General features: G+C 37.4%; 2 protein-coding genes across 12 annotated transcripts in view; one reads left to right on the top strand and one right to left on the bottom strand.

Annotated features, from left to right (window-relative positions):
• fryb (furry homolog b (Drosophila)) overlaps window positions 1–20,121 on the top strand; it is a 59,271-nt gene extending 39,150 nt beyond the window's left edge. For 7 of the 11 annotated variants that reach the window (XM_067397744.1, XM_067397747.1, XM_067397752.1 and 4 more), the window contains 24 exons: window positions 1,136–1,321; window positions 2,308–2,509; window positions 3,043–3,194; window positions 3,305–3,492; window positions 3,617–3,711; window positions 4,235–4,845; window positions 5,190–5,287; window positions 7,406–7,582; window positions 7,702–7,842; window positions 7,942–8,124; window positions 9,219–9,383; window positions 9,558–9,632; window positions 9,943–10,110; window positions 11,505–11,702; window positions 12,063–12,209; window positions 12,385–12,545; window positions 12,640–12,850; window positions 13,449–13,598; window positions 13,732–13,830; window positions 14,189–14,272; window positions 15,102–15,119; window positions 15,516–15,626; window positions 16,968–17,170; window positions 18,652–20,121. In XM_067397744.1, the coding sequence (XP_067253845.1) occupies window positions 1,136–1,321; window positions 2,308–2,509; window positions 3,043–3,194; window positions 3,305–3,492; window positions 3,617–3,711; window positions 4,235–4,845; window positions 5,190–5,287; window positions 7,406–7,582; window positions 7,702–7,842; window positions 7,942–8,124; window positions 9,219–9,383; window positions 9,558–9,632; window positions 9,943–10,110; window positions 11,505–11,702; window positions 12,063–12,209; window positions 12,385–12,545; window positions 12,640–12,850; window positions 13,449–13,598; window positions 13,732–13,830; window positions 14,189–14,272; window positions 15,102–15,119; window positions 15,516–15,626; window positions 16,968–17,170; window positions 18,652–18,910 (4,082 nt within the window). In that variant the 3' untranslated portion in view covers window positions 18,911–20,121. Of the gene's footprint in view, window positions 1–1,135; window positions 1,322–2,307; window positions 2,510–3,042; window positions 3,195–3,304; window positions 3,493–3,616; window positions 3,712–4,234; window positions 4,846–5,189; window positions 5,288–7,405; window positions 7,583–7,701; window positions 7,843–7,941; window positions 8,125–9,218; window positions 9,384–9,557; window positions 9,633–9,942; window positions 10,111–10,917; window positions 10,941–11,504; window positions 11,703–12,062; window positions 12,210–12,384; window positions 12,546–12,639; window positions 12,851–13,448; window positions 13,599–13,731; window positions 13,831–14,188; window positions 14,273–15,101; window positions 15,120–15,515; window positions 15,627–16,967; window positions 17,171–18,651 lie in introns of those variants that run through there. The other 4 variants (XM_067397746.1, XM_067397745.1, XM_067397754.1 and 1 more) reach the window with 4 other exon arrangements.
• Window positions 20,122–20,897: 776 nt separating this feature from the next.
• On the bottom strand, window positions 20,898–22,737 carry zar1l (zygote arrest 1-like). The gene is made up of 4 exons (XM_067399210.1): window positions 22,120–22,737; window positions 21,694–21,786; window positions 21,225–21,299; window positions 20,898–21,154 (listed from the first exon to the last, which is right to left on the bottom strand). Exons 1-4 carry the CDS (start codon window positions 22,735–22,737, stop codon window positions 21,011–21,013), a joined length of 930 nt encoding a protein of 309 aa, XP_067255311.1. The 3' UTR covers window positions 20,898–21,010.
• Window positions 22,738–26,185: the final 3,448 nt, after the last annotated feature.

The following is a 26,185-nucleotide window of genomic DNA, read 5'->3' as shown; positions in this document are numbered from 1 at the left end:
TTTCCATTTTATCACGAAATTCAAAAAACAGATACAGTTTTGGTGCTATTTAATGTGGCGTGACAGATCACTGTAGTGCCTCAGTTCAAGAGAAGCACCAGTGCGAGGCGCACATGAACTGATCATCTCCTCCACTTTAATACCAGTTACAGTGCGAAATAAATATCTGAAGATATGTTAAAAGATAGAGTACTCATGGAAATCTGTATCGTGTGTCATGTAATCACTTAATCAGTGTTTCAACCACGGAAAGACGTCAATAAAACAGCTTGTAAACAATATGTCACGTAACGTCACATTTATCTCAGAAAAATCATAAACTTGTTAGTCAGCTAGAAAAATGAGAAAGGAGCATTTTGCTAAATATATTCACCATATAATGTTCTTCAGTACTCAATGCATGTCTGAATAAATCAAGTTTTTATGACAGCCACCATTTAAATATTTATATTTCAAAAACGAAGTAGAATGGTGTAGAAATGATTATGTAGTTGTAAAGTTAGTATTATAACTTAATTATTATAAAAACGTCCTTGACTGTAATTTGTTTGTATACAAATCAGTTCATTTTAACCTTCAATATTACAGTACTGCAGTACCAACTGACTCTATGTACAGTATACTTCATACTTTACAGCATTATTTGAGAGATTTTTTTTCCTTGAGAAAATTTGCCATGTACTGTATCTGATATATATCCAAAATAATCGATATTGAATCAAATCATATTGAATCAGAATCGAATCAAATCATGAAGTTTGTGTTTGTGGTAGTGATAAGGGTAGTTCTTAATATGGAAATCAGCAATTTTTTTTTAATTAACTTAAAATCACAAATTACAGAAAAATATATCTTCTGTGGTAGGTCTGAAACATTATTTTAAAAAACTTACTGAACACTTAGACTATATTACAAGTATGCTTTATTGCACAGAGCCCTGTTTTGTGTTCTGTGCTGCTCCTTGGAAACATGTTGTGTTATCCGCATTATGCAACCGTACAACAGTGGGAACACCCTTTGAAAGTAATTTCGTTCATGTTCAGAATGTGTTTCATTCCTATCCGCTTCACTGGCTTCTGTTCTATTCAGCTCAATTCAGTTCAGTTCATTTACCTTTGCATGTCTGTCCTCTCAGGTTTGGATCATTACAGGCCGGAGGTGTTTGAGCACAGCAAGAGGTTACTCCTGCATCTCCTCATCGCCCTCTCCTGCAACAACAATTTCCAGGTCATTGCCTCTGTCCTGTTACTAACCAGAGAGATCGGTGACAACAAGACCCTCACCGTTAAATCCAGCTACCAGCCTGAATACTCCTACTCAGGTACAATCAGTTCTCAACCCAGAATCCCATGCTTTAAATACAGCATGACACAAAAAGACTCCACCAACAGAAATAAACTTTCACAGACAGTTTCTTCATACCATGGAGCAAAACCAATTACAATTTCTTTTGTTTCGGTTCCCATAAGAAAAAAAAAAATCAGAAAAGATAACTGTTCTCAAATCAAAGTATCCAGGAGAGAGACAAAGTGGACACTCAAATCAAACATGATCTATGACGAACAACCTGTGAAATATTCCTGGGTGCAGCAATTGTTTCTTTACCCACTATTCCTTGGTTTAAATACAGCAACTGTACGAAAACATTCCATTCCTGGCAACTTGCACAGCATAATCAATGCACAAAAACCTTACCTAAAACTCAACTGACCTTATTTTGTCACATCACCTGCAGCACAGAGCAGTCAGTGTGAACCACTGAGTATAGGATTCACCTACATTTCTTTCACAGCTTGAATTTACAATGAGGAAGTAGGTAACTATTATCAAACAAAACCCCAAGGGTTAGGATTTAACTTTCTTTGGCATAGAATTCAAAGTATTTCTGGCAGCTGTTTGTCTTTCTTACTATAGAAGAGACTGAGATGGAGGTAATTAGGCCAGACACTATGCCAAGTCCCAGTTTGCATTATGACTGAGGTTTTTATAGCATTTAATCTTTCATCCTGCATGTCACTGATGTCCCACCCCCCTTTTTTTTAAACTGATATCTGAATAGACACACATGTGAAAAGTCACTGCTAACAATTAAAGCTTGGAATACACCTGGCATTTTTTAGATAAGTGTGGTTGATATGCTAATCTTACAGACCTGCAGCGAAGTCTACAGGCGAATTAGCTAAGATTAATTTTGAAACCAGGCCACAGGCACAATAATAAGAAAAGGGAAAACAAAAACATTTTAAGCACATACAGATTTATAACCTGCTTGCATTACGTCACTAAACCACACTCATGTCTGAACAGGGGGGTTCGACTTCCTGCGAGAGTGGCAAGCGTCACCAGTGGCGGATTCTGGTCTAAGCTCATCCTCCACCTCCTCCAGTGTGAGCCTGGGTGGAAGCATTGGAAACCTGCCACAAATTACAGCTGACCTTGAGGAGCTGGACGAGTCCTCCACAGAATCAGATGAGAAAACCAACAAGCTCATTGAGTTCCTCACCACCAGGTATGTGGCAATTTATAGAAGTTGTTTCAATATACGTGGATGAAAATAGATTAAAACGCAAATCAGTTTTTTTCCCATTATTTTTTTTAAAAAAATACACACAAGCCTGATATAAATGAGGAGTTAGACGCTGATCTAGAATGCATATAAACCAGGATGACAAGACAAAAATGGATGGTGCATCAACATTTTATTATATTACAAGCTCACACATCCCCTAGTGGCCAAAGAATTTTTTTTTTTTTATTTATAAAAAATTTTAGTCTTAAATCATTTATGTGTAATTATTAATTATTATTATGTTAAATTATTCTAATTTCTTAAATTAGTTTACTAAAAATAATTGTACATTTATTTTAATTATTTTACATTTTAAACTCACACACATGCAATTTGATAAATATGTCATTCACATGTTGTTTGCATTTTTTCTTCAGCAAAACTTTTGGGCATTTTCCAGCGTCAGTAAATCAGGCAGTTAGAGAGTAGTAGTTCATGTATTTGTGATTTTGGTGGTGGTTGTGGTGGTACAGTGCATGGAGTACTGTCCTGTCCTTACTCAGGGCTTTCGGACCGCTTTGGTGCCACGAAGACATCACGCCGAAGAACCCCAACTCTAAGAGCGCTGAGCAGCTCACCAACTTCCTGCGGCATGTGGTCTCTGTGTTCAAGGAGTCCAAATCAGGTAATTACCTAACATTTTAGTGCATTTATGTTTCATGTTGACAGAATGAAATACCTTATACATTACAGTGCCACAGTGTTCGGTTGATAAGTGTTTCTGTCATGTGTCAGATTTCCATCTAGAGCATCAGCTGAGCGACGTTGCTTTGCAGACGGCCCTCTGCAGCTCCTCTCGCCATTACGCTGGACGCTCGTTCCAGATCTTCCGAGCCCTGAGACAGCCCCTCTCTGCCCACGCTGTGTCCGACCTGCTCTCACGCCTCGTGGAGGTTGTGGGGGAGCACGGGGATGAAGTTCAGGTGTGTATCCATCAACCAGACTGTTAAATAACATCTATGCAATAAATGCATTTAGTGGTCAAATATTTCTGTATGCTCTTATTTTTCTCATTGCTGTAGTTTTTAATGTTATTTTGCTTTCCAGGGTTACGTCATGGAGATTTTACTTACCCTGGAATCTGTTGTGGATAATTTAGCTGAATGTCTGAACAACAGTGAACTTATGGCAGCTTTGACAAGGTTAGAATTTCATGGTGTACTTTATGCTTTCCTACTATTTCAATCTAAAAATATTTTATAACTACACTACCATTGAAAAGTTTATAATTAGTAAGGTTTTTTTTTTAAAAAAAGAAAGAAATGACAGTTAAGATTTTAAGAAAAATTAAGACAGTTATTCAGCAAAGATGCATTAAATGCAATAAATTAAACTTTTACATAGTTACAGAAATGCTCATTTTTCAAAATGTTTTAAATAAATGCTGTTCTTTTGAACTTTATATTAATCAAAGAATTCTGAAAAAATGTCACAGTTTCCACAAAAAAAGCAGAACAGCTATTTTAAATTGTAATAATATTTCACAATATTACTGTTTTACTCTATTTTTAATCAATTAAATGCATCTTTCGAGATTTCCTTCAAAAACATTTTAAAAAATCTTACTGACACCAAACATTTGAATGGTAGTATACATAATATATTCAGAGAAAAAAAATATGAACAAATTAACCTTTTCTTTATCTATGTCTCTTCCAAATACAGAGATTCATCGCCAGACTTTCTGGTGAGCGGGAAACTTAACCCAAACCGTAAGAGCACAGGGCAGCTGAACCTGCATCAAGAGGGTGGGACTAATGAGCGCAACAGGCACCAGCGCAGTTACTCTGTCCCTAAAAAGTTTGGCGAAAGCGGGGAAAACTCTTCCTCCAACCCTCCTCGCAGTGCCACATTAGACCGCATCCAAGCCTGTACCCAACAGGGGCTGCGATCGGCCCGCAGCACGTCCTCCAACTCCACACGCGCTGACACAAGTGTTATCACCGACCCGTCCCACTCCAGTCACCCAGCCAACCTGCTCGCCACCATCTTTTGGGTGGCGGTGTCGCTCATGGAGTCTGACTTTGAATTCGAGTACCAGATGTCATTGAGGCTGGTTCACAAACTGCTGGCGCGGGTTCCGTTGGATCTGCAGGAGAACAGGGAGAGACTAGAAAAGCTCCAGGCTCAACTGAGGTGGAGTGGCTTTTCCGGGTTGCAGCAGCTGCTCTTAAAGGGATTCACTTCTCCAGCAACAAATGATCTTACGCTTCAGTTGTTCTGTCAGCTTACACCTGTTTCACGAGTGCCAGTGGTGGACACATCACAGGCTATAGGTGGGTAGAGTGGATATTTGTAGTGGCAGATTCTTAAAACTTTATATACTGTAGGTCTAAAGTTGCTAAATGACTTTATGATTGATTTTTACTCCTGATTCGGTCGGTTTGTAGACTTTGTCAGTGTACAAACAGTTAGTGTTTAAACTAGGCTAGTTTGAGCAAAAAAAAAAGTATCTTGTCCCAAGCTTAATTTTGTATAAAAATCTTGTGAAAGGTTTAAGACGATTTTGAATGAAGGCTTCTCAAACTGATATGCTTCCAGATCTTTTTTTTTTTATTTAGCAAGTTTTCATAATTTTTCAAAATTTCATAATTGCATGTTTTATTTTCTGTCTACTCAGGTTTTCCTTTGAATGTGCTTTGTCTGCTGCCCCACTTGGTGCAACACTTCGGTAGCCCTACACAGTTTTGTAAAGAAAGTGCTGAGAGGATCGCACAGGTCTGCCCTGCCTTCTTTTCTTTACACATTCCTACTATAAAACACACCCTGCACTTCATTGACATTTACACCTAAATGTTAAGACAAACTTGATCCATTCTCAACACCTAATCCTGCATTACAGGTGCTGGTCATATAATTAGAATATCATCTAAAAGTTTATTTATTTTAATAATTCCATTCAAAAAATGAAACTTGTATATTATATTCATTCATTACACACAGACTGATATATTTCAAATGTTTATCTCTTTTAATTTTGATGATTATAACTGACAACTAAGGAAAATCCCCAAATCAGTATCTCAGAAAATTAGAATATTACTTAAGGCCAATACAAAGAAAGGATTTTTAGAAATCTTGGCCAACTGAAAAGTATGAACATGAAATGTATGAGCATGTAAAGCACTCAATACTTAGTTGGGGCTCCTTTTGCCTGAATTACTGCAGCAATGCGGCATGATATGGAGTCGATCAGTCTGTGGCACTGCTCAGGTGTAATGAGAGCCCAGGTTGCTATAATAGTGGCCTTCAGCTCTTCTGCATTGTTGGGTCTGGCATATCGCATCTTCCTCTTCACAATACCCCATAGATTTTCTATGGGGTTAAGTTCAGGAGAGTTTGCTGCCCAATTAAGAACAGGGATACCATGGTCCTTAAACCAGGTACTGGTAGCTTTGGTACCGTGTGCAGGTGCCAAGTCCTGTGGGAAAATGAAATCTGCATCTCCATAAAGTTGGTCAGCAGCAGGAAGCATGAAGTGCTCTAAAACTTCCTGGTATATGGCTGCGTTGACCTTGGACTTCAGAAAACACAGTGGACCAACACCAGCAGATGACATGGCACCCCAAACCATCACTGACTGGAAACTTTACACTGAACCTCAAGAAACGTGGATTGTGTGCATCTCCTCTCTTCCTCCAGACTTTGGGACCCTGATTTCCAAAGGAAATGCAAAATTTACTTTCATCAGAGAACATAACTTTGGACCACTCAGCAGCATTCCAGTCCTTTTTGACTTTAGCCCAGGCGAGATGCTTCTGACGCTGTCTGTTGTTCAAGAGTGGCTTGACAGAAGGAATGTGACAGCTGAAACCCATGTCTTCCATACGTCTGTGCGTAGTGGTTCTTGAAGCACTGACTTCAGCTGCAGTCCACTCTTTGTGAATCTCCCCCACATTTTTTGAATGGGTTTTGTTTCACAATTCTCTCCAGGGTGCGGTTATCCCTATTGATTGTACACTTTTTTCTACCACATTTTTTCCTTTCCTTGCCTCTCTATTAATGTGCTTGGACACAGAGCTCTGTGAACAGCCAGCCTCTTTTGCAATGACCTTTTGTGTCTTGCCCTCCTTGTGCAAGGTGTCAATGGTGGTCTTTTGGACAACTGTCAAGTCAGCAGTCTTCCCCATGATTGTGTAGCCTACAAAACTAGATTGAGAGACCATTTAAAGGCCTTTGCAGGTGTTTTGAGTTAATTAGCTGATTAGAGTGTGGCACCAGGTGTCTTCAATATTGAACCTTTTCACAATATTCTAATTTTCTGAGATACTGAATTTGGGATTTTCCTTAGTTGTCAGTTATAATCATCAAAATTAAAATAAAAAAAAAAACATTTGAAATATATCACTCTGTGTGTAATGAATGAATATAATATACAAGTTTCACTTTTTGAATGGAATTAGTGAAATAAATCAATGTTTTGATGATACTCTAATTATATGACCAGCACCTGTATATCCCAATTCATAAGTGTTTGTTTTGTTGTAACAGGAAAACTATTACGTATTTACTATAAAATCTCAGCTAGTGTGCACATTTCTAGTGTCTTATTTTGATCAACAGTGTCAGTCAGTAGTAGAATACATTCTGTGTGTATGTGATAAACAATTGGCCACAAAAAACAAAATATTAATAATATTACATCATACAAGTATACAAATAATATGAGCTCCCAAATGTTTAAATACATAAAAAATGAAGTAAAACAAAAACATTATAAAAATAAGGAAATATATGAGCTAATGTCAGTAGTTGTCTGTGTACACTAATAATATTTATTTTTTTAAACACAGTTACACCTGTATTTATGTGTTTATGGTGTGGTGTGTATTCTAGGTGTGTCTAGAGGAGAAAGACAAGAACACTAAACTATCTCACCTGGCTCATGTAATGACCCTATATAAGACTCGTTCTTACACCAGAGACCCCTTCTCGTGGGTTAATGTGGTCTGTCGCTACCTGCACGAGGCTTTCTCTGACATCACGCTTAGTCTGGTGACATACATGGCTGAGGTGAGCTGTCCTGACAGGCTTAAATATCCTCAAGTATAAGTTACGAAATGGCAGATATGGTGCTGCTTATACTGTATGTGAAGAACACCATTTTAAAACCAGCTGACCTCTCTTCATAGTTGCTAGATAAAGGATTACCCAGCATGCAACAGCCCCTGCTGCAGATCATCTACAGTCTGCTTAGCCACATGGATTTGGCAGGAATTCAGGTCAAACCTTTCAATGTAGAGGTGTTAAAGACCATTGAGAAATTTGTACAGGTGAGATCCTTTCTGCTGAAACACTTGAATTAGGATTAATCTGGTAATTTGTAAGAATTTCGATCTGATTTGTCGTACCAATATGTGTGTCCTCTATAGACGGTTCACTGGAAAGAAGCTCTGAACATTTTGAAGCTGGTCGTTTCCCGCTCAGCCAGCCTATCCCTGCCATCCTACGCCCATGGCGATCTAGCCCACCTGGAGGTTAGCCGTATGATGTGGGATGGCTCATCTAAAGCCTTGCCAGGAAAGACACTGGAATTCCATTTTGACATATCCGAGGTACTTTACATAGTGTGCACAATATATTTTGTTGTTCAATTGTTGAAATGCATGGGTTTTTTGGTTTTCTGCAGGCACAAAAAGCATTTATGCTTTAGAAAACATCAGTTTTCAGTGCAGTTACACGCAACAGGTTCTCTGACTCATTCACCTCTTGAGGTGTGGCCATGTTGTTGTTTTTGAGCATACGTTTGTTATCAGATCCCATGAAGGCGCAGCCCCTTTTCCTTTTGTTTTTGGTACATTTTTGGCTAAGGGGAAGTCACTCAAGTTCTCAGTTCACTTTCAGATGGCGATATGGGGATAACAGTCAACGGAAAGTTTGGAGAGATGTGTTTTGACTGCATTTGTGATTAATAACCTCTCAGAATAAAGTGAGGGTGGATGTGATTAAGACCCCACCTCTCTGAGGGTTTCTTCTGCATCCTAATGACAGGAAGTGATCTTTTAGGACAACTTCAGGGAAAGTGACTGTTTTTTGTGTGAATTTTGACACTGAATAGGTCAAATAACTTAAAGCTTAAACAATCTTGGGTTGTCCAATAATAATGTTCAATTTCAGAGTCTGATTCTGCTTGACATCTGATCTGAAACAAGGAAATGTGTAATACCTGTAGAAAGCTATCTGTTTGCATTCCCATTCATCGCAAATCCAGTTGTTTAGCTGGTGCAGGAACCAGAAGTGCTGTTTCTCCAGTTATAACAAAGACCTCCTTAGAGCCAACTTTGTGTATGATTGCCCTCTTGTGGCTTCATGCGCAACTACAGGAAACCCTCTGAGTTCCTAGAATTGAGTCTTTACCTCTTGTCCACCCTGATGGAAGCAGTGATATCCTGTCCAGATGGAGTGGGTGCACACTGATAAGGAGTCCAGCAATTAGGCTGTTTTTCCACATGTGCTTCTTTATCTACAGGAAGGCTGTGACTCATGGGTAGTGTAAGTCTGTGAGTGTCTCCAAACTGCTCAGGACCTGTTGTTGTGCTGGTGTGCTTATGTTTGTGTCGGAGTTATGTGTCCATGTTCAGCCTTTATTGTAATATATGTTTGTTTTTAATAAGTGAAATATGTATTTTATGCATGTGTTTGTGTCCAGACACCGGTAATTGGCCGCAGATATGATGACCTGCAGGGATCTGGAGGGAGAGATGGGAAAGCTCGTGTGATAGCAGTGACCCGTAGCACGTCCTCTACTTCTTCAGGGTCCAACTCAAATACCGTCCTTGTGCCAGTCAGCTGGAAACGGCCACAATCATCACAGGTGACCAACATTTTATGCTGTTCATATTAGTCATGGTATGAAGGAGGGAATTTTTTATTTCTTTGGACTGTTCTTGTCTTTTAATGTTTACTGTGATGCTATGAAAATCTTGATGATCTTAATGGTTCTATCAGAGTTGGCTTTTTCAGCTGGTAATTTACTTTTGTTTCCCAGAAGCGAACGAGAGAGAAGCTGGTGAATGTTCTGTCACTCTGCGGACAGGAAGTTGGCCTCACCAAGAACCCGTCTGTAAGTCCTCACTGTCATTCCTGGGAAGACACTCTATGTAGACAACCATACATTTTATTATTATGAGGATTAAGCTTTATATGATACTTATCACTTTAGTCTTATAGAATGATAGATTCTAGATAGATTAATAATAGATTAAATCTGTGATTATTATAAAATCATAATTATCATGCATATAATATTATAACATATGAAGAAATAAGCCTGTAAGGCTTATAAGGCATCTTAGTAATGGGACCATTGCATGATGCCTTAATTGAATACTCAGATTCCATGCTGACTCCACTGTCATGTTTATTTGTTTCAGGTGATCTTCTCATCCTGTGGTGATCTGGACCTCATGGAGCATCAGCCCAGTCAGGTGTCCTCTGAGGATGGGACCCGGGAGGACACCCTGGATGATACCACATCAGAGCAGCAGTTCAGAGTCTTCAGAGACTTTGACTTCCTGGACGTAGAGCTGGAAGATGGAGAGGTCAGTTGAACACTTTTCATTTAAAAATACATACACTACCACTGAAAAGTTTTGGGATCTGAAAGATTTAAAAAAAAAAATAATAATAATAATACATGAGCACTTTTATTTGCATTAAATTGATCAAAAGTGTCAGTAAAGACATTTATAATGTTAAAAAAGTTTTTCTAATACAAATATTAGCTGTTCTTTTGGACTTTGTATTCATCAAAGAATCCTGAAAAAAATTGCATCACGCTTATATATTAAGCAGAACAACTTTTTTAAACTGTGATATTAGTAAGAAATGTTATTTTGGCTTCAAATCAACATATTAGAATTATTTCTGAAGGATCATGTGTCGCTGAAGACTGGAGCAATGGCTGCTGAAAATTCAGCTTTGCCATCACAGGAATAATTTTAAAATATATTAAAATAGCAAATAGTTATTTTAAATTGTTTCATAATATTACTGTTTTACTGTATTTTTGATCAAATAAATGCAGTCATGGTGAACATAAGATATGTCAAAAACATCTTACTGAACCTAAACTTTTGCACGGTGTAGTGTGTATATATTTTAGTTATATAGAACTCAAAAGATGTTGATTTCAAAGTTACAATTCCCCTCCCTACTAACAAAATCCCAGTTCCTTTTAACTTTCTTTCCCTTTCCTTCAGTTATTTCTTTCATGTTCTCTCTGGATAATGAAATAACTCTTTTGCTCTGATAAGAGTCTGCCTGACTAATGTGCCCATTGCTTTTCCTCTGGGCTTTCTCACCGTGTAGCTAACACTCTCTCTCTTTCTCTCCTGTGCTGCCAATAGGAGCTGCAGGTAAGAACAGCTGTGTAAGCATGTGACATAGAGAATGGCAGAGATCTTGTTTTCATACCTGCTCAGAGTCACTTTGAAAATGATGTGTGTCAGTCATGTAGACTCTCATCTGTCATAGGCTGCTGTGATTTAGATGTTTTTTTTTTATGTGTTAAATTCATGAATGTCATATTACATACAATCGAAGTGCATGTTAGCAGCATCTCATTCCAATCATTAGTTAGAAAACTATTAAAATTCAGATCATTTCAAATTCTTATTGGAGAAACCTGCAGGTCTAAGATCCTTAAAATCAGCCTTCCTTTGTGTTTTGTTTTGCTTTGTTTCACCTAGACTACAAAGGAGGTTACTAGTGTTTTTTTATTATTATTTGCAAAGTCAGAAACAAAAAACATATTCAGATATTGTTCTATTGTATTTTTTGTATGTCTGCATGTGTTCTTCATTTTTGCATGATTAATTAGAAGTGTGTTATGTCTACTTGCTGGGGCCTAAGAAGGCCAGAGTGATGCATTCCCAACATCAGCTCTTGCTAGAAAAATAGCTGTTAAATCAGTGCTGGGTGTTTGTTTTAATAGGGTGAGAGTATGGATAACTTTAACTGGGGAGTGCGTCGACGCTCTCTGGACAGCACAGACCTGACTGAGCTCCTGGAGGAGAGCCAGCACTCCGACATTACCCCCTGCATCGGCCTACACGACCCCCAGCAAGACTCTGATGACTCCTCAGAGGAAGAGTCCAATTCCACCAGCCAAAGCCTATCCCACTCTCAACTAGTATGTACTACAGTTTCTATCTATCTATCTATCTATCTATCTATCTATCTATCTATCTATCTATCTATCTATCTATCTATCTATCTATCTATCTATCTATCTATCTATCTATCTATCTATCTATCTATCTATCTATCTATCTATCTATCTATCTATCTATCTATCTGTCTGTCTGTCTGTCTGTCTGTCTGTCTGTCTGTCTGTCTCTGTCTAATATTCTATCTAATGTTCAATCTATTATTGTATCTATCATTCTACCTATTATTCTGTTTATCTGTCATTCTATCTGTCTGTTTGTTTGTTTCATTTTTGTTTTAGCCTAATGGTAGTATTCTAAAGCTGAGAATTTTCTGATTTCAGACCATGAACCTCTCCCCCTCAGAGGACACCAATCATACAGACTCTCTGTCCACTTCCTATGACACCACATCAGCTGACCCAAATTCCCTTAACGCAGCAACACCCTGCTTGGGAACATCGCTGCCAGATGACCACATCATGCCACCTGTATGTTTAAAATTTAGCCCATCAAAACTTCTTCAAAGAGTCTCAATAGCACCAAACCTTTAAGCTAAATGAAATCTGCTTCAGCATGCAGTTTACAATTATTGCTGGCATATTTGTGAGACTTAATTACTGATCAATAATGAAGATCAATAATGATCTTCTGCCATCTTCACAGGTTTTACCAGAAGACGAGGAGTCAAATGTCCAAGAGGACGACCTGCCATTCAGTGTGAATGAGCTGCCAATGAGGTTTGACTGCGGCTCTAGCACTAATCTGGACCTTCCTGCAGAACAAAACCGAGCTGGAATAAACCAGAACCCAAACTCCCTGCCCAGGTTAATACTGATTTCAGTGCAGTTTTATAGCATTAGACAACTGCTAACTGGCATGGTTATTTAAGGGTAACATCCTTTCTTCTGGATTCCTTAGCTACCATTTTGGGGAGGACCGAGATGATCTGGATGAGCTGGGCTTTCCTCCTCCACCCTCCCCATTTTTCTCTGCCATCTTGGCAGCATTTCAGCCCACGGTGTGTGACGATGCCGAAGAAGCCTGGCGGAGTCACATTAACCAGCTGATGTGTGATACAGATGGGTCTTGCGCCGTCTACACTTTCCACATTTTCTCTGCAATGTTTCAGGTAACGTCACCCTTATACATACACAAAGCAGTCCTGTTTGAACATTTTGGTTCATAATAGTTAATTTAGTGTTTCCCACATGATTTTGTAAGACTGGAGGGGGTGGACCTCTGTCCTTCTTTTCAGTGTCTGAGTTCACATTATATTTGCACTGGTGTTATAGGAAGCCAAACTATTAGGATATAATAATAATAATAATAATAATTATAATAATACCATTATATTATCATACGAAAAAAAGTAATATATTACTTTTGTAATACAACTGCACTGTAAAATAATTCAAATTAAAAGTAATTTTTGTATTATGTACTGTACATTCTTTTACTTTACAGTAGAAAAATTACGATACTTTTATCTTAATTTTTCACTTGCAAGAGTTAAACCCTCAAGCTTTTATTTTGGTGGAAAACACAATCTTACAGACATTTTATGTTATTATGAGAAGTAGAAAAATAATTTACAGTTCATTATGAATCTGTGATGGGACAGATTAGATTGTGACAGGCCACCAGAGTCTAGGTAATTACACTGGTTAATTAGAAGTCCAGAAGTATTTATAACAATTAGCATTGTTAAAATGCATTTCCCTCTACAGAACATTCAAAATAAGTTCTGCTCCCTGACCAACGATGCTGCCAGTTACCTTGGAGACAGCCTGAGGGGAATTGGGTCAAAATTTGTGCGGTCATCAGAGATGTTGGCCTTATGCTCAGACTGTCCCACACTGTATGTGGACGCAGAAACGGTCAGTGAATATTCATTTTATATATATATATATATATATATATATATATATATATATATATATATAAACTTTTAAATTAGTCAGAAACTATGTTTAAACCATGTTGTCTTTTATACCTTCTGTCCTCTTGTAGATTGTTTCATATGGGCTTCTAGAAAAGATGAAGTTCAGTGTTCTTGAGCTTCAGGAGTATCTGGACACATATAACACCCGGGATGAAGCCGCTGTCTCAGTAAGTCCTTCTAACCCACCAAGCTACTCATACAGAAGCACTAAAAGCAGCTACATAGAGTTGCTAAAATCGTGTGTGCTACAGATGTGAATGAGACTTACTGAGTAGAGGTTTCCCAATACTTACAATTTTCGCATGATGCATTATGAACCAGGGGGGAAAAATCCCATCAATTTACATTTAAAGAGGTACCTAAAGACCTTAGTAACAGCTTAGTGATATACTTAAAATCATGAAGAACTGCTTGGCACCACAGCATCATGGTGACGGGTTTTGTACAAATCTACTTGCATTTTGATTGTGAGTCAGCTGTTTTGAATTTAGTCAAGAACATCCGCTTCCTCTCCTCTTTTAACAGTGGTTGCAGAACTGTAAGGCCACATTTCCGAGGTATCCTGATGATGGTGTGATTACCTGTCAGCCTGGAGACTCTGAGGAGAAGGTAAAAACAGCCGTCTGTGCTCTTTAAAATGAGATCTTTCATCATGCCACTGTTTACATGAAACCAACTTTCATAAAATGTACACAATCATTTCTGCTAGACTTGTTCAGTGGGTCTTTTGACCATATACACCATTGTTCAAGACTTTAGGGGTGGTATTATTTTTGGATGTGTTTGAAATAAGTCTCTTGTGATCATCAAGGCTCCATACAGTAAAAACAGTGATATTGTGAAATATTACAATTCAAAAGAACTGTTTTCTATTGTAATATATTTTAAAATGTAATTTATTCTTCTGATGGCAGAGCTGAATTTTCAGCATCATTATAAAAAAAAAAAAAAACATTTCTTTTTATTAAATAATTATAATTTTAATATTTTTGTGTAAACTATGATACATTGTTCCCCCCTGGATTCTTTGATGAATAGAAAGCTCAAAAGTTCAAAAACAGCATTTATGTGAAAAATAAGTCTTTTGTAACATTATAACTGTCACTTTTGGTCTATTTAATGCATCCTTGCTGAATAGAAGCATTCATTTCTTTTAAAAATCGTACTGACCCCAAACTTTAAAACGGCAATGTATTGCAATGCAATATTTATGTAATATTTCCTCACTCTGTGCGCCTTCTTCTTGTCATCCTCTGCATGATTTATATGGGCTGGGTTGTTGGGTTGAATGCAACTGGCACTAATCTTCTAATTATGTGGATGGGATTTCTGAGCACAGTGGCGCATATTCAGTCTCACAGATTGCATGCTGGGTATTAATGCTGTCTGTTTCTCCCTTCTCAACTCTTTCCTCTTTTATGACATGCTTACTCTGCAGCAAATGGAAACTCTGGCTGTAAGTTTTGAAACTAAGAACTGTTCTCTTTCTTGTTCATCTGTTAGAGTGAGTGATCTGTGTTCACAGCTTTATAGTTTAGTACATGCATTCAGTTCAGTGTACCTGCCAGCGAGTGTGTTTACATGCATGATGTTACTCGAGCTTATGCTTCGTAAGAACACTTTTATGATCATGTAAAGTGTTCTTCAAGACAGCAGAAGTAATAAATCATTTAAAAATGTACACGTGGTTTTCTTAAAACAGATGAGATGAGCATTTTTTGTGCATATAAACACACTCAGTGATGGAAGTTTGAGTTGTTGTTTTTTTGTTTGTTTGTTTCTTCTCTGTGGGTGTTCATATGTGTGATTCCCTTATTATATCATGTTACCAATGTATTTGTATCGTCCACAGCAATTGGAGTTGTGTCAGCGACTGTACAAACTTCACTTCCAGCTCCTTCTGCTGTTTCAGTCCTATTGTAAACTCATAGGACAAGTGAACACCATCAGCTCTGTGCCAGAGGTACACCTGTGCCCCCACTGATACACCTCATGATCATTTGTCTTTTTGCTTGATTTAATTTGAATTAGAATTTATTCTAATATATTCTGTAATGTGAGCATTATTTAAATGAGCCTGAATTAAATCTAAACAAACTTTGTAGAATTTAAATAGTAAATCAAACCGTATCGGCCAGCAAAACAAACAATTTATGTAATGTAATTCATATTTGAGAAACTATAGAGAACATTTTATTGATTGTTCTCTATCTATTTATATATATATATATATATATATATATATATATATATATATATATATATATATATATACAGTACAGTCCAAAAGTTTGGAACCACTAAGATTTTTAATGTTTTTAAAAGAAGTTTCGTCTGCTCACCAAGGCTACATTTATTTAATTAAAAATACAGTAAAAACAGTAATATTGTGAAATATTATTACAATTTAAAATAACTGTTTTCTATTTGAATATATTTCACAAAGTAATTTATTCCTGTGATGGCAAAGCTGAATTTACTCCAGTCTTCAGTGTCACATGATCCTTCAGAAATCATTCTAATATGCTGATCTGCTGCTCAAGAAACATTTAATGTGTACAATTGTACAAAATATTTGTGTACAATATTTTTTTCAGGATTATTTGATGAATAGAAAGTTCAAAAGAACAGTGTTTATCTGAAATCTAATCTTTTGTAACATTATAAATGTCTTTACTGCCACTTTTGATTGATTTAATGCATCCTTGCTGAATAAAAGTATTCATTTATTTAATTTCTTTAAAAAAAATAAATAAATAAAAATTCTTACTGACCCCAAACTTTTGAACGGTAGTGTATAATGCTACAGAAGCTTTGTATTTCAGATAAATGCTGTTCTTTTGAACTTTCTATTCATCAAGGAATCCTGAAAAAAAAAAAAGTACACAACTGTTTTCAACATTGAAAATAATCATAAATGTTTATTGAGCAGCAAATCAGCATATTAGAATGATTTCTGAAGGATCATGTGACACTGAAGACTGGAGTAACGATGCTGAAAATTCAGCTTTGCATCACAGGAATAAATTACTTTGTCAAATATGTTTAAATAGTACACAGTTATTTTAAATTGTAATAATATTTCACAATATTACTGTTTTTTACTGTATTTTTAATTAAATAAATGTAGCCTTGGTGAGCAGACGAAACTTCTTTTAAAAACATTAAAAATCTTAGTGGTTCCAAACTTTTGGACTGTACTGTACATATATATATATATATATATATATATATATATATATATATGAGCCACTAGCTGGTTGACTTGTAATGTTAATGTTGATCATGTGCTCTCAATCTGTAGCTGTGGAACATGTCTCGGGAATTGAGCGATCTGAAAAATTGCCTGCGGCTAGCTGAAGCCTCATTAGCTGGTGATCTAGAGGACCGGCAAAGGCACGGCTCCCAGCCCATCTTCCCCAGCTCAGAGGCAGCTGTACAGGCCATCCTGGAGTGCTTGAACAACAACGAATTCTCTATGGCCATCCGCTACACTCAAGAGTGCAGGTGAGCTATGTCACCACTAGGGAGAGACAAAACACTATTACAGTTTTTCTCAGTCGCTTTGGTACATTTCTCGAATCAAACTCACAATTTGCAAAACAGTAAGTGCATTTCTCAAAACAATTTGTACAAATAGCAAAACACCATGGATAACCTGCAAAAGCCACTCTCTTACTCAAAATCCTTAGTTCATCTCTCAAAAGTAAATATCTGTGTCAATGAACATGTCAGTGCCATCAGAATGACAAGTCCTTGTGTCATTGTGTACGGATAAGACAGTCAAATTGTTTAGTCATGTTCTCAATATTACCGTTTACTCTGGAGGGACGTTCTGATGGAAACTATGGCTAAAGTTTTGATGACAATTATTGTCAATTATAAGTTACATCTTAGTGTATGTGTGAGTGTAATTGCAAGAGAATGGAAAAGATTCAAATTTACTCTCTTACTGTTTGTACTGTATTTTATTGACAGAACATGTCATTGAGTCATGTCGTTATTGAGTCATGTCATGTCGTCAAGATTCACCTGGGAGCAATTTACCAATTCAGGACAGATTTAGAAAAAAGTCTAACGGAAATATAGAAAGTATAGAAATATGCTTGACATATTATGATAACTTGTTCAACCATTTTGCATGTAAAGACTTATGCTATGAGCTTGTGCCTAAATGTTGTGGGGGGTGAGACTATTCAACAGAGACCCAATATAATACATTTTGATCAACATGACATAAGCAACTGATAATGTAGGAAACAACAGAGAATTGTACATAATCATTTGCATGGATGTACCAAAGCATTTGCAACGTGTTCAAAGAAATGAGAAACTGCTTTTTTGATGTGCACAAGTGACACAATGATGTGAGAATTGAACAGGTAGTTTTGAGAATTTCAATTCTGATCTGAGAAATGTACCAAAGCGACTGAGAAAAACTGTAACTAGGTAGTAAAGACGAGCAAATACTTTGCACACACCCAACAATAAAAAACATATGGTTATGTACATTTTTCAGATGTTTAATATTAATAGAGTGTGTTCCAAGATTATTATAATTTAGAATTTTTAACTTAGCTTTACTCTATACTATTTATCAATGTGTCTTTTCAATTTAGTTTTAGTTAGTTTTCACTGTATCGTTTGTATTTTAGTTCATTTTCAGTTTTTTAAGATTGATGAAGTTAATGCACAAACTGGTAGCATTTATAAAAATATTTTTAATTTTAACAATGTTAAATTTTAAAGCACAGTCTAGTGTTATTGCTACAATATTTATTGTAATAATGTTTAATGCGGGTGGGTTGTAAATGTCTTAATTTCCATACATTGTGTATCAAAAACAAATTTATTTGTGTCCATTTTAATTTTATTTTAGTAGTTAGATTTGGACGCATGAAAATGTATTTAGTTTAGTATGTATTTTTATTTCAGTTACTGAAAATGATTTCATTTTCACTGTTACATAACTTTCCTCTCCTTTTTAGACGAATGTGGCCAAATGACATTTTCGGGGGCGGCTCAGAGGACGAGATCCAGACTCTCCTCAACGTCTACTTCCGGCACCAGACTCTGGGCCAGACTGGCACCTTCGCACTGGTTGGCTCAAACAAGGACATGACCGAGGTCTGCACAAAGATCATGGAGCTCAACGGAGAGATCCGGGACATGATCCGCCGCGCTCAGGGGTACCAGGTGATCTCATCCAGCCTCCTAGACTCCAGCGTGTCCGGCGTGAGTCTCTGACAGGAAGCCTGCGGCACCCCAGACCAGCCGTGGCCTGGACCCCCCGACCACTGGATCCCTCCATAGTCACCCAACCTCTCCTGCACCAGCCCTCATCCCACAATCCTCCACTCCTGCCACCCGCTCCAGGCCAGATCCAGTGTGACGTTTGGGAGTGCTGCCGCCCTTTTGAGGGTGTAACTCATAAACTTGTGCCCTTCTTAGGGAAACTTGCACGAGCATCCTTGACTGTACTAAATAGGAAGGGGCTCCTGAGAGTGAGCGTGTCCTCAGGTCCTCAAATGTGCAGCAATAACGGAGAAACGGAGCTGCTCCTGCGAGATTCTTTAGATTGAGTCACTCAAACGCATCTTTTAATTATTGCACTACGTTGACGTTTCGTGTCGTAAATCATGAGGAGAAAAAAAATCCTGTTTGTTACTGAGAAATGCTGCATTTTTGGAAAGGAAGCACCCGAGTGAGAACTTCTGCTTGGTTTGTTTGTTAACATGGGGAATGTGCAATGATGGATCATTGAAACGGATGCCTTTCTACTGTAACTGTTCAAGAATGTCCTTAAAAGCGAACAGGACATGCCGCACAACTGAAGGAAAGACAAAGGATACTATGTGGACGTCTTCGGTCTTTATCACAATACTTGTAACTGTTTAAAGCTGAGAGGTTGTGTCTTTGTGAACCTGTCCATCACCTGCGTACCGCTAAATATCAGCCTCCGCACCTGCACAGACACACGCAAACAGGCTGACATTCAGTGATTTGTTCATACAACTAACCTACTGCTGAAGCTGATTCTACTTCAAGTGCTGATACAAGATTGTTTGGCTGTTTTTCAATCGACATCCTGCGCTCGGCCATACACAGGCTCACCTTTAGACTAAATTTGTATTTAAGAAATCAGTGTGTTGAACATAGTTTTTGAAATTGTTCTTTGTCGATTCAAGTTGCCAAGCATGCATCATTGTATTTACTTTTGAGTTGTATTTATTGAAAGTTGTATTTTATTAAAATGTTATTTGTATAAAGTGGAAAAGGGATGCATCACATGGAGATTAGTCTGTCACTAGTGCATGCCTAGACAGATTGCACATTGTAAAGTATCTTTGAGAATTTTTTTTCCCCCACTATGTAAATACTTAAAAGCTTTTGTGAAATAAATTGTGCTTTCTTCATGTTGAGATTCTCCAGTTTGCTGTTCATTTCAATAAAAAGAAAAAAAAAAACACCTCTAATGTTTGCATAGGCCACTTATTCATACTGTAGGGTTTCACACATGCATAGTCTTGTGCAAAAATTGCCATTATGAATTGCCATTTAAAAAAAAAAAAAAAAAAATAGTTTTGGACCCCAATGACTATCATTGCATGGCAAAAACGGTTGAAACATTTCTCATATCTTGTGTTCTGCAGAAGAACATTATCAAAGACAATAGAACAACAAGACGTGTCACTCGTATCGGTTTTGAATGGGAAAAAGTGTAACGCGCAATATGGCGGAATAAGTCCCGCCTTCTAAAGCCAAGAGCCAATCGCCGACTGGTAAAGTCATCGCGTCACTTCAGCGGCCGTTAGAATCACCGGTTTCTATAGAAACCGTCAGACTCGAGCCTCCGAAGAGACGCGCATTTAGGTCTGCGCATTAGCTTGATCCAGCTTTTTTTGTCATGATTCGAGCGTTTAGAAACTAAACTTATGAGGCGGTTGTTAGATTTCATTGGTGATTTCAAATATGAAATTTAATCGTAAGGTTGACGAACAGTTTTGGAGAATCTGATGTTTCCCCATTCAAAGAGATTGCATGATGCCCAGGATGCCCGAGAGGCGTTTCAAAGATGGCCGCCGAGTGAAATGATTGGTCTTAAAGAGACTTTGCCATTATACAAGTTTGGAACAAAATGAGTACAAGTATATAACCACTTTAATTTTGGGGTGAACCAAGTCATTCACAAAGCAGAAACATTCACACGGACACTGGTATTCTGCTGCAATACTTTATTAGTTTATAAATTTACAAATTTTTAGGAATACAAAAATACAACATCCCACCCAACATGTCACTTGGGCCACCAATGTAGATTCTAAAACACATTATACACCTGAACATTTAGACTATGTACTTGAAACTGTAGATGGTGTCACAGGAAAGGCCTTTGCCCTTGCAGCGGCCACACAGATCCTGACGGTGAGGACGGCGCAGGTCAATGTGCCTCTGCTTTCGTTCACAGCAGCAGCGAGTCTTGCAGCAAACCTGGTGAAACAGAACGCTGTCAAACTGCAAAAACAGCTTTAAAAATGCACTTACCATCAACAACTCATACCTGGCACTGAATGGATTCCACCCTATATGGATTCAGTCCAGCCTGGCACTTCCTGCAGTGCTGTTTGAAGTACACCTGTGGGAATGATTGCAAATTAGGTTTAAACCTTAAGTTTAAAGGGATAGTTCACTCAAAAGTTTAAATTCTGTCATCTACTCAACCTCAGGTAGTTTCAAACCTGTTTAAATTTTTGTTCTGCTGAACACAAAGGATGACATTTGCAAGAATGTTGGTAATCAGAGAGATCTCACCCCCCATTGACTACCATAGGAAGAAAAATACTATGGCGAGATCTGTTTGGTTATCTTCCAAATATCTTCCTTTGTGTTCAGCAGAACAAAAGAAATTCATACAAGTTTAGAAATACTTGAGGGTAAGTGGCAGAATTCATTTGTGAGAACTATCCCTTTAAAATTTTTTTAAGTTTATTAAAAATAATAATAAAAAAAAAAAAGCCACTGCAGTTTACCTTGGAGGTTCCCGAGATGCACCACACAAATGCACTTTCCCATCGAATATTGCACTTACTGCAGTGATAAAATCCGTATTTCTGCTCCAGAAACTAAATAAGATTAAATTAGAATTTATTAATAAGATAAAAAATAAATAAAATAAAATATAAATAAAACTCCAATTAAGGAACCGACAACCAATCAAATTGCTTCAGCGTTAACCTCATTACATATTCATTTGTTCCGTAAAAGGAAGGAGGGAAACGTAAACAAAGGAAAACGTTTTAAATATTGTTTAGTAGTATTCTGTTCGCTTTTGCAAGTTTCAAGTTGAATAAAATAAGAATTTAAGACTACCTACGATTAATTAACAACCTAAAAGTCACCTAACCTCACTGCAGAAATTGTGGTTGCCATGGTAAACCTTTCCCCCCTTAACACACCTGAAAGTTAGACCGTTTATTTCGCTGAATCAACGACTTCTCCTGCCGTGATTCGTTGCGCGTGGTTTCATCCTGTTCACACTTCTCGTCGTCGTCCGTCTCACTGTCCGTCTTATTGCTCTCGTCATCCCCTCCATCGTCCTTACTTTCACCGGCATTCGTGGATAAGGAGAAAATCCTGCGGTCGAAGACGGGGGAGTAGATGGCGACGGGACGGGAGAAGCGTACGGAGTTGACAGGTGTGCTGGGCAGAGTGTCTTTCAGAGGGCTGATGGACGGCGTCCTCGGTGAGTCCCATTTGTCACCGCGATAAAACAACGTTTTGGGGCCAAGTGAGCACTGGACAATGGCATCTACCTTTGGGTTTACCTGCACACCGAACTCTCTAGTGTTGGCCTTGCGGAGGCGCGGGGTCAGGTTTGGGTTAACCTGAGATAATATCGCTTTCAACTGCGCGCGTTTGTAAACATCAAAATAATCGGGGGCATCTGGCGCAACATATAAATTGTTTCCCTTTTTATTCCAGTTTTGGTGTTTAAATTTCGCGGTGCCGGGATAAAATGGGAAATAGCCAGGATACCCTCCACAGTTGTAAGGTGGGATGAGAAACTCTTCCATTGTGGTATGATCATTAGCAACGGCCTTGCTGAATATTTATGATCTCCCTTAGTTCACGCCTTAATTGGCGCGACCTGATTAGCATCGATCACGTGTGGGCGTGGCTCAGCAAAACGGTACGGATGTGATGCATTAGCATAAGGTAAGGTAATGATCTCTTTCCCCCCTTTTATATATATATTTAGCACGAGTTGAAAATGCAGTTGTGTACAGTATTTTACATAAGTCAAGCAATGACAACACAGGTTCCACAACTTCACCTGCCTTTATTTTTAAAATAGCAAGGTTTTTACATTGAAATTAAAGCTGTAGTCCGTAACTTTTATTTAATTAAAAATTATCCATAATCATTTTTTGAGCAAGTACGTAACCAGCCAGTGTTCAAAACTATCTCATTATCTTAGCTCGATTCACAACAGTAAGCTTGTAATAATGTTTTATAATAAGAGCGACATGGTGGATTTCTGCGGGAAATTCAAGCATGCAGCGGTTCGTCTGTGCGTCATTACGTCCGTAAACAGAAAAAAGGAGTCCAGGCTAGTCGGTTTTATCACGTGAGGATGCTACTGGTAGCGGATCATTTATAGCCTGTTCTCACAGCAGCTAAAATAATTAAATTCAATCATCAGACAATCATCAGTGACAACTGGAGATTCAGCCATAGTCAAAAAGCAAAAGACTTTGGGCCTATGGAGTGGATACAGAAATTGAAATCTACAGGTAACGCTAATACACACTAAATACACATAGTGACGCAATGCTGATGTTGTTAACATTAACCATTTATAACAAAGTATAACAGTAATAATAATTTGCATGGTTTGGCGTGATCCGAGCTAAGCGATTGTTAGATTTAATCATCATTGGCAGTGTGATTTATTGTAGGCCTAATGCTTTTTTCCTCAGTTGGTCAGAACAAAAGTGGCAGAAATGTTACTTACTTCTTCAGATTATATTTTCCAGTGAAAATTCTTATATTGGTCATACTTTCAAGACGTAGAATCTGTGATTCTGAAGTACAGTATCCACACCGGTGCGCTGACTGACAGCAAACATTATATTCATCCGCGCTGACGAGCTGTGCCGAGGCACAACGCACGTACAGATAACTGTTCCACATATGACTGCAATTGCAGGTTTCAAACAGAGATGGCGACAAAGAGGAAAAATCGCAGACTGCAGCTTTAAATGGAGACAACCATTAGAATGTAACACAAATTTACTATTTCATTCATTTTATTTTTGTTTTTAAATTATTGTATATATGTTATGCCATTTTTATGACCTCATAATGATTGAGACACCTCTGAATATTTGCACTTTAAAAAATTATCACAAAAATATAAATGTTTATGAAATAATTAAAAAATTTAAATATTATCTATAAATGAATGTTTATAAAACTATGAATATATGTTTATAAAAATATATTTTATTGAAAATAAGGTGATTATAATTGTCAACTCGAGTACAGAATAGTCTTTTCTTTTACTGACTGTGAGTCGAGATTTGAAGAGCAGAAATAATTTGTGAGGTATGTTGCTAGGCATTCGAATAAGTGGAGGGTTATAAAAGCTGGATTTAAAACCCTCTGTTATGCTTCAGTTTATGAAAGGCAAACAACGAGAACTAAAGGTTTACTAAAGGTCTTAAATTCTAGGTTCACTATAGTTTAAGCTATTCAGTCTAGTTTGCATAACTGGTGTAATAAACATAAGTGTGTTTCTTATGCTGAGGATTTTGTTCTGTTTTAGATTGTTGTTGTTTTTGTTTTTTTTTTGTCAAGAACCTTTTCCTTTTATTATTAAATGAAAAAAAGTATGGATCACTTGTTTGCTGCACAGTGCAAAATGATGTGATTTACGATAAAAATATAACTGGGATGTCTTCAAGCACTGTTAGTAGTAGTAGCAGACATTGTCTCAACCAAAGCAACTTTTATTTCAGGGACAGTCCTGTTGGATCAACTTGCCCTTGATCTAGGCACAAAAGTGATCCCATTGATTCTTCACCTCATGAACAACCTTTGGATTACCACCACCCAGTACAGAGGAAGACCTGACACATTTTATACACGAACATTCACTCTTCCATTTTTAAGTAAGTTCAATGCTCAGTGGGTGTATTGTTTTTATTCCAGCTGAAAGCATCACACATTTACATCATACATAGACTTGTTTGGATTTGTTTGCCCTCCTTTTCTGTCTTCTCTTTCTATCCAATCTCTATTTATTTATCTATATGGGATGAAATAAATTTATATAACCTTTCAGAACTTTAATGACAGTGGAACACACAATTGCAATTCACTCTGAAATGGAAAATACATCATGCGTCGCCATCCAACATAAATTCAAATAAACTGACCTTTAACAGGTGACTGACAAACAAGCCCTGCGGGGAAACACAAGACTCACACCACTGATTTTTCCCTCACATGGGTGTGATGAGGTAGGATAGGTGTTGAGAAATAACATTTTGTTATATTTAGGTATCGAAAAATATTATTGTGTGATTTTTGAGAGCAGCAGATAGTTACAATAAAAATAATTTCATGTTTATCGATGTAATAAATTATTTCAATGAATTCAATGTGGTCAATGCTACTGTAATATTGATGTTTTGCTTGAGTCAGACAGGCAAATAGCCCATATAAAGTGCACATGACCCCTTCAGAGACCCCAATGGCTGGTTTAAAGCTAATAAAACAATCTCGGGGGAACATATTATTGGCATTAATGTATTACAAGGGCAATTTTTCCTTCTGGGTCCGTTCAGGACACTACCATTAGCCTTCCAGATGGAGAGACTTTTTCATATATGCATTCTGATATATTACACATGTAATTCAATTAAATGCACAAATCTGTTTCCTACTACATACATTATATTACGTAATAAAAGTCTAGCTATTAAAAACACACCTGTTTGAAGCACTTCCACAACATGCGGTTTAATCTGTGCAAAAGCATCCAAAACAAAATTATATAGATAAGAACTGACTGTATGAAGTATTTTTAAAATTCTGCTTATGTGTTGTATACAAAGTATGGGCTGTTAACATTAATGTAATGCACTGTAGATATTTTTCATTCATAAATTGTTTGTCATTGAAAGTCATTGAATAACCTATTTGGATTACTGGATAACTAGGTGATCAGTATTCCTGTAATATACGATTAATTCATATAGGTTTTTCAGTCTTAAAAGATATTCATTTGTCATTTAGAGCCACTGGAAAAATCTAATTGTTTTTTTGTTGTTGTTGTTGTTTTATAATCATATTTGCCCTATCATACACTAGCAGGAGGAAATGTGTTATTATGGAGGCTGGAATTGCGCAGCGCTTGGATACCTATTTACCCGTCAAGTGCCTGGGTAATAATTGATAGATTTTCTGAGAGGACAAAAAACGGGACCAGATGGGGCCAGGTGCGTTATACCGCAG

This window comes from Chanodichthys erythropterus, chromosome 10, assembly GCF_024489055.1.
Source record: "Chanodichthys erythropterus isolate Z2021 chromosome 10, ASM2448905v1, whole genome shotgun sequence".
Taxonomy (NCBI): Eukaryota; Metazoa; Chordata; class Actinopteri; order Cypriniformes; family Xenocyprididae; genus Chanodichthys; species Chanodichthys erythropterus.
The sequence above is the reverse complement of the archived record's forward strand: the minus strand, read 5'-3'. Positions and strand labels throughout refer to the sequence as shown.

Excerpts from the sequence above, each read along its gene's own strand:
- zar1l (XM_067399210.1), bottom strand. The coding sequence starts at position 22,737 with ATGGAAGAGTTTCTCATCCCACCTTACAACTGTGGAGGGTATCCTGGC. Across the intron at positions 21,300-21,693 it reads GCATCTCGGGAACCTCCAAG|GTGTACTTCAAACAGCACTG; the intron begins GTAAACTGCAGT and ends TCATTCCCACAG. Across the intron at positions 21,155-21,224 it reads TGGAATCCATTCAGTGCCAG|GTTTGCTGCAAGACTCGCTG; the intron begins GTATGAGTTGTT and ends CTGTTTCACCAG.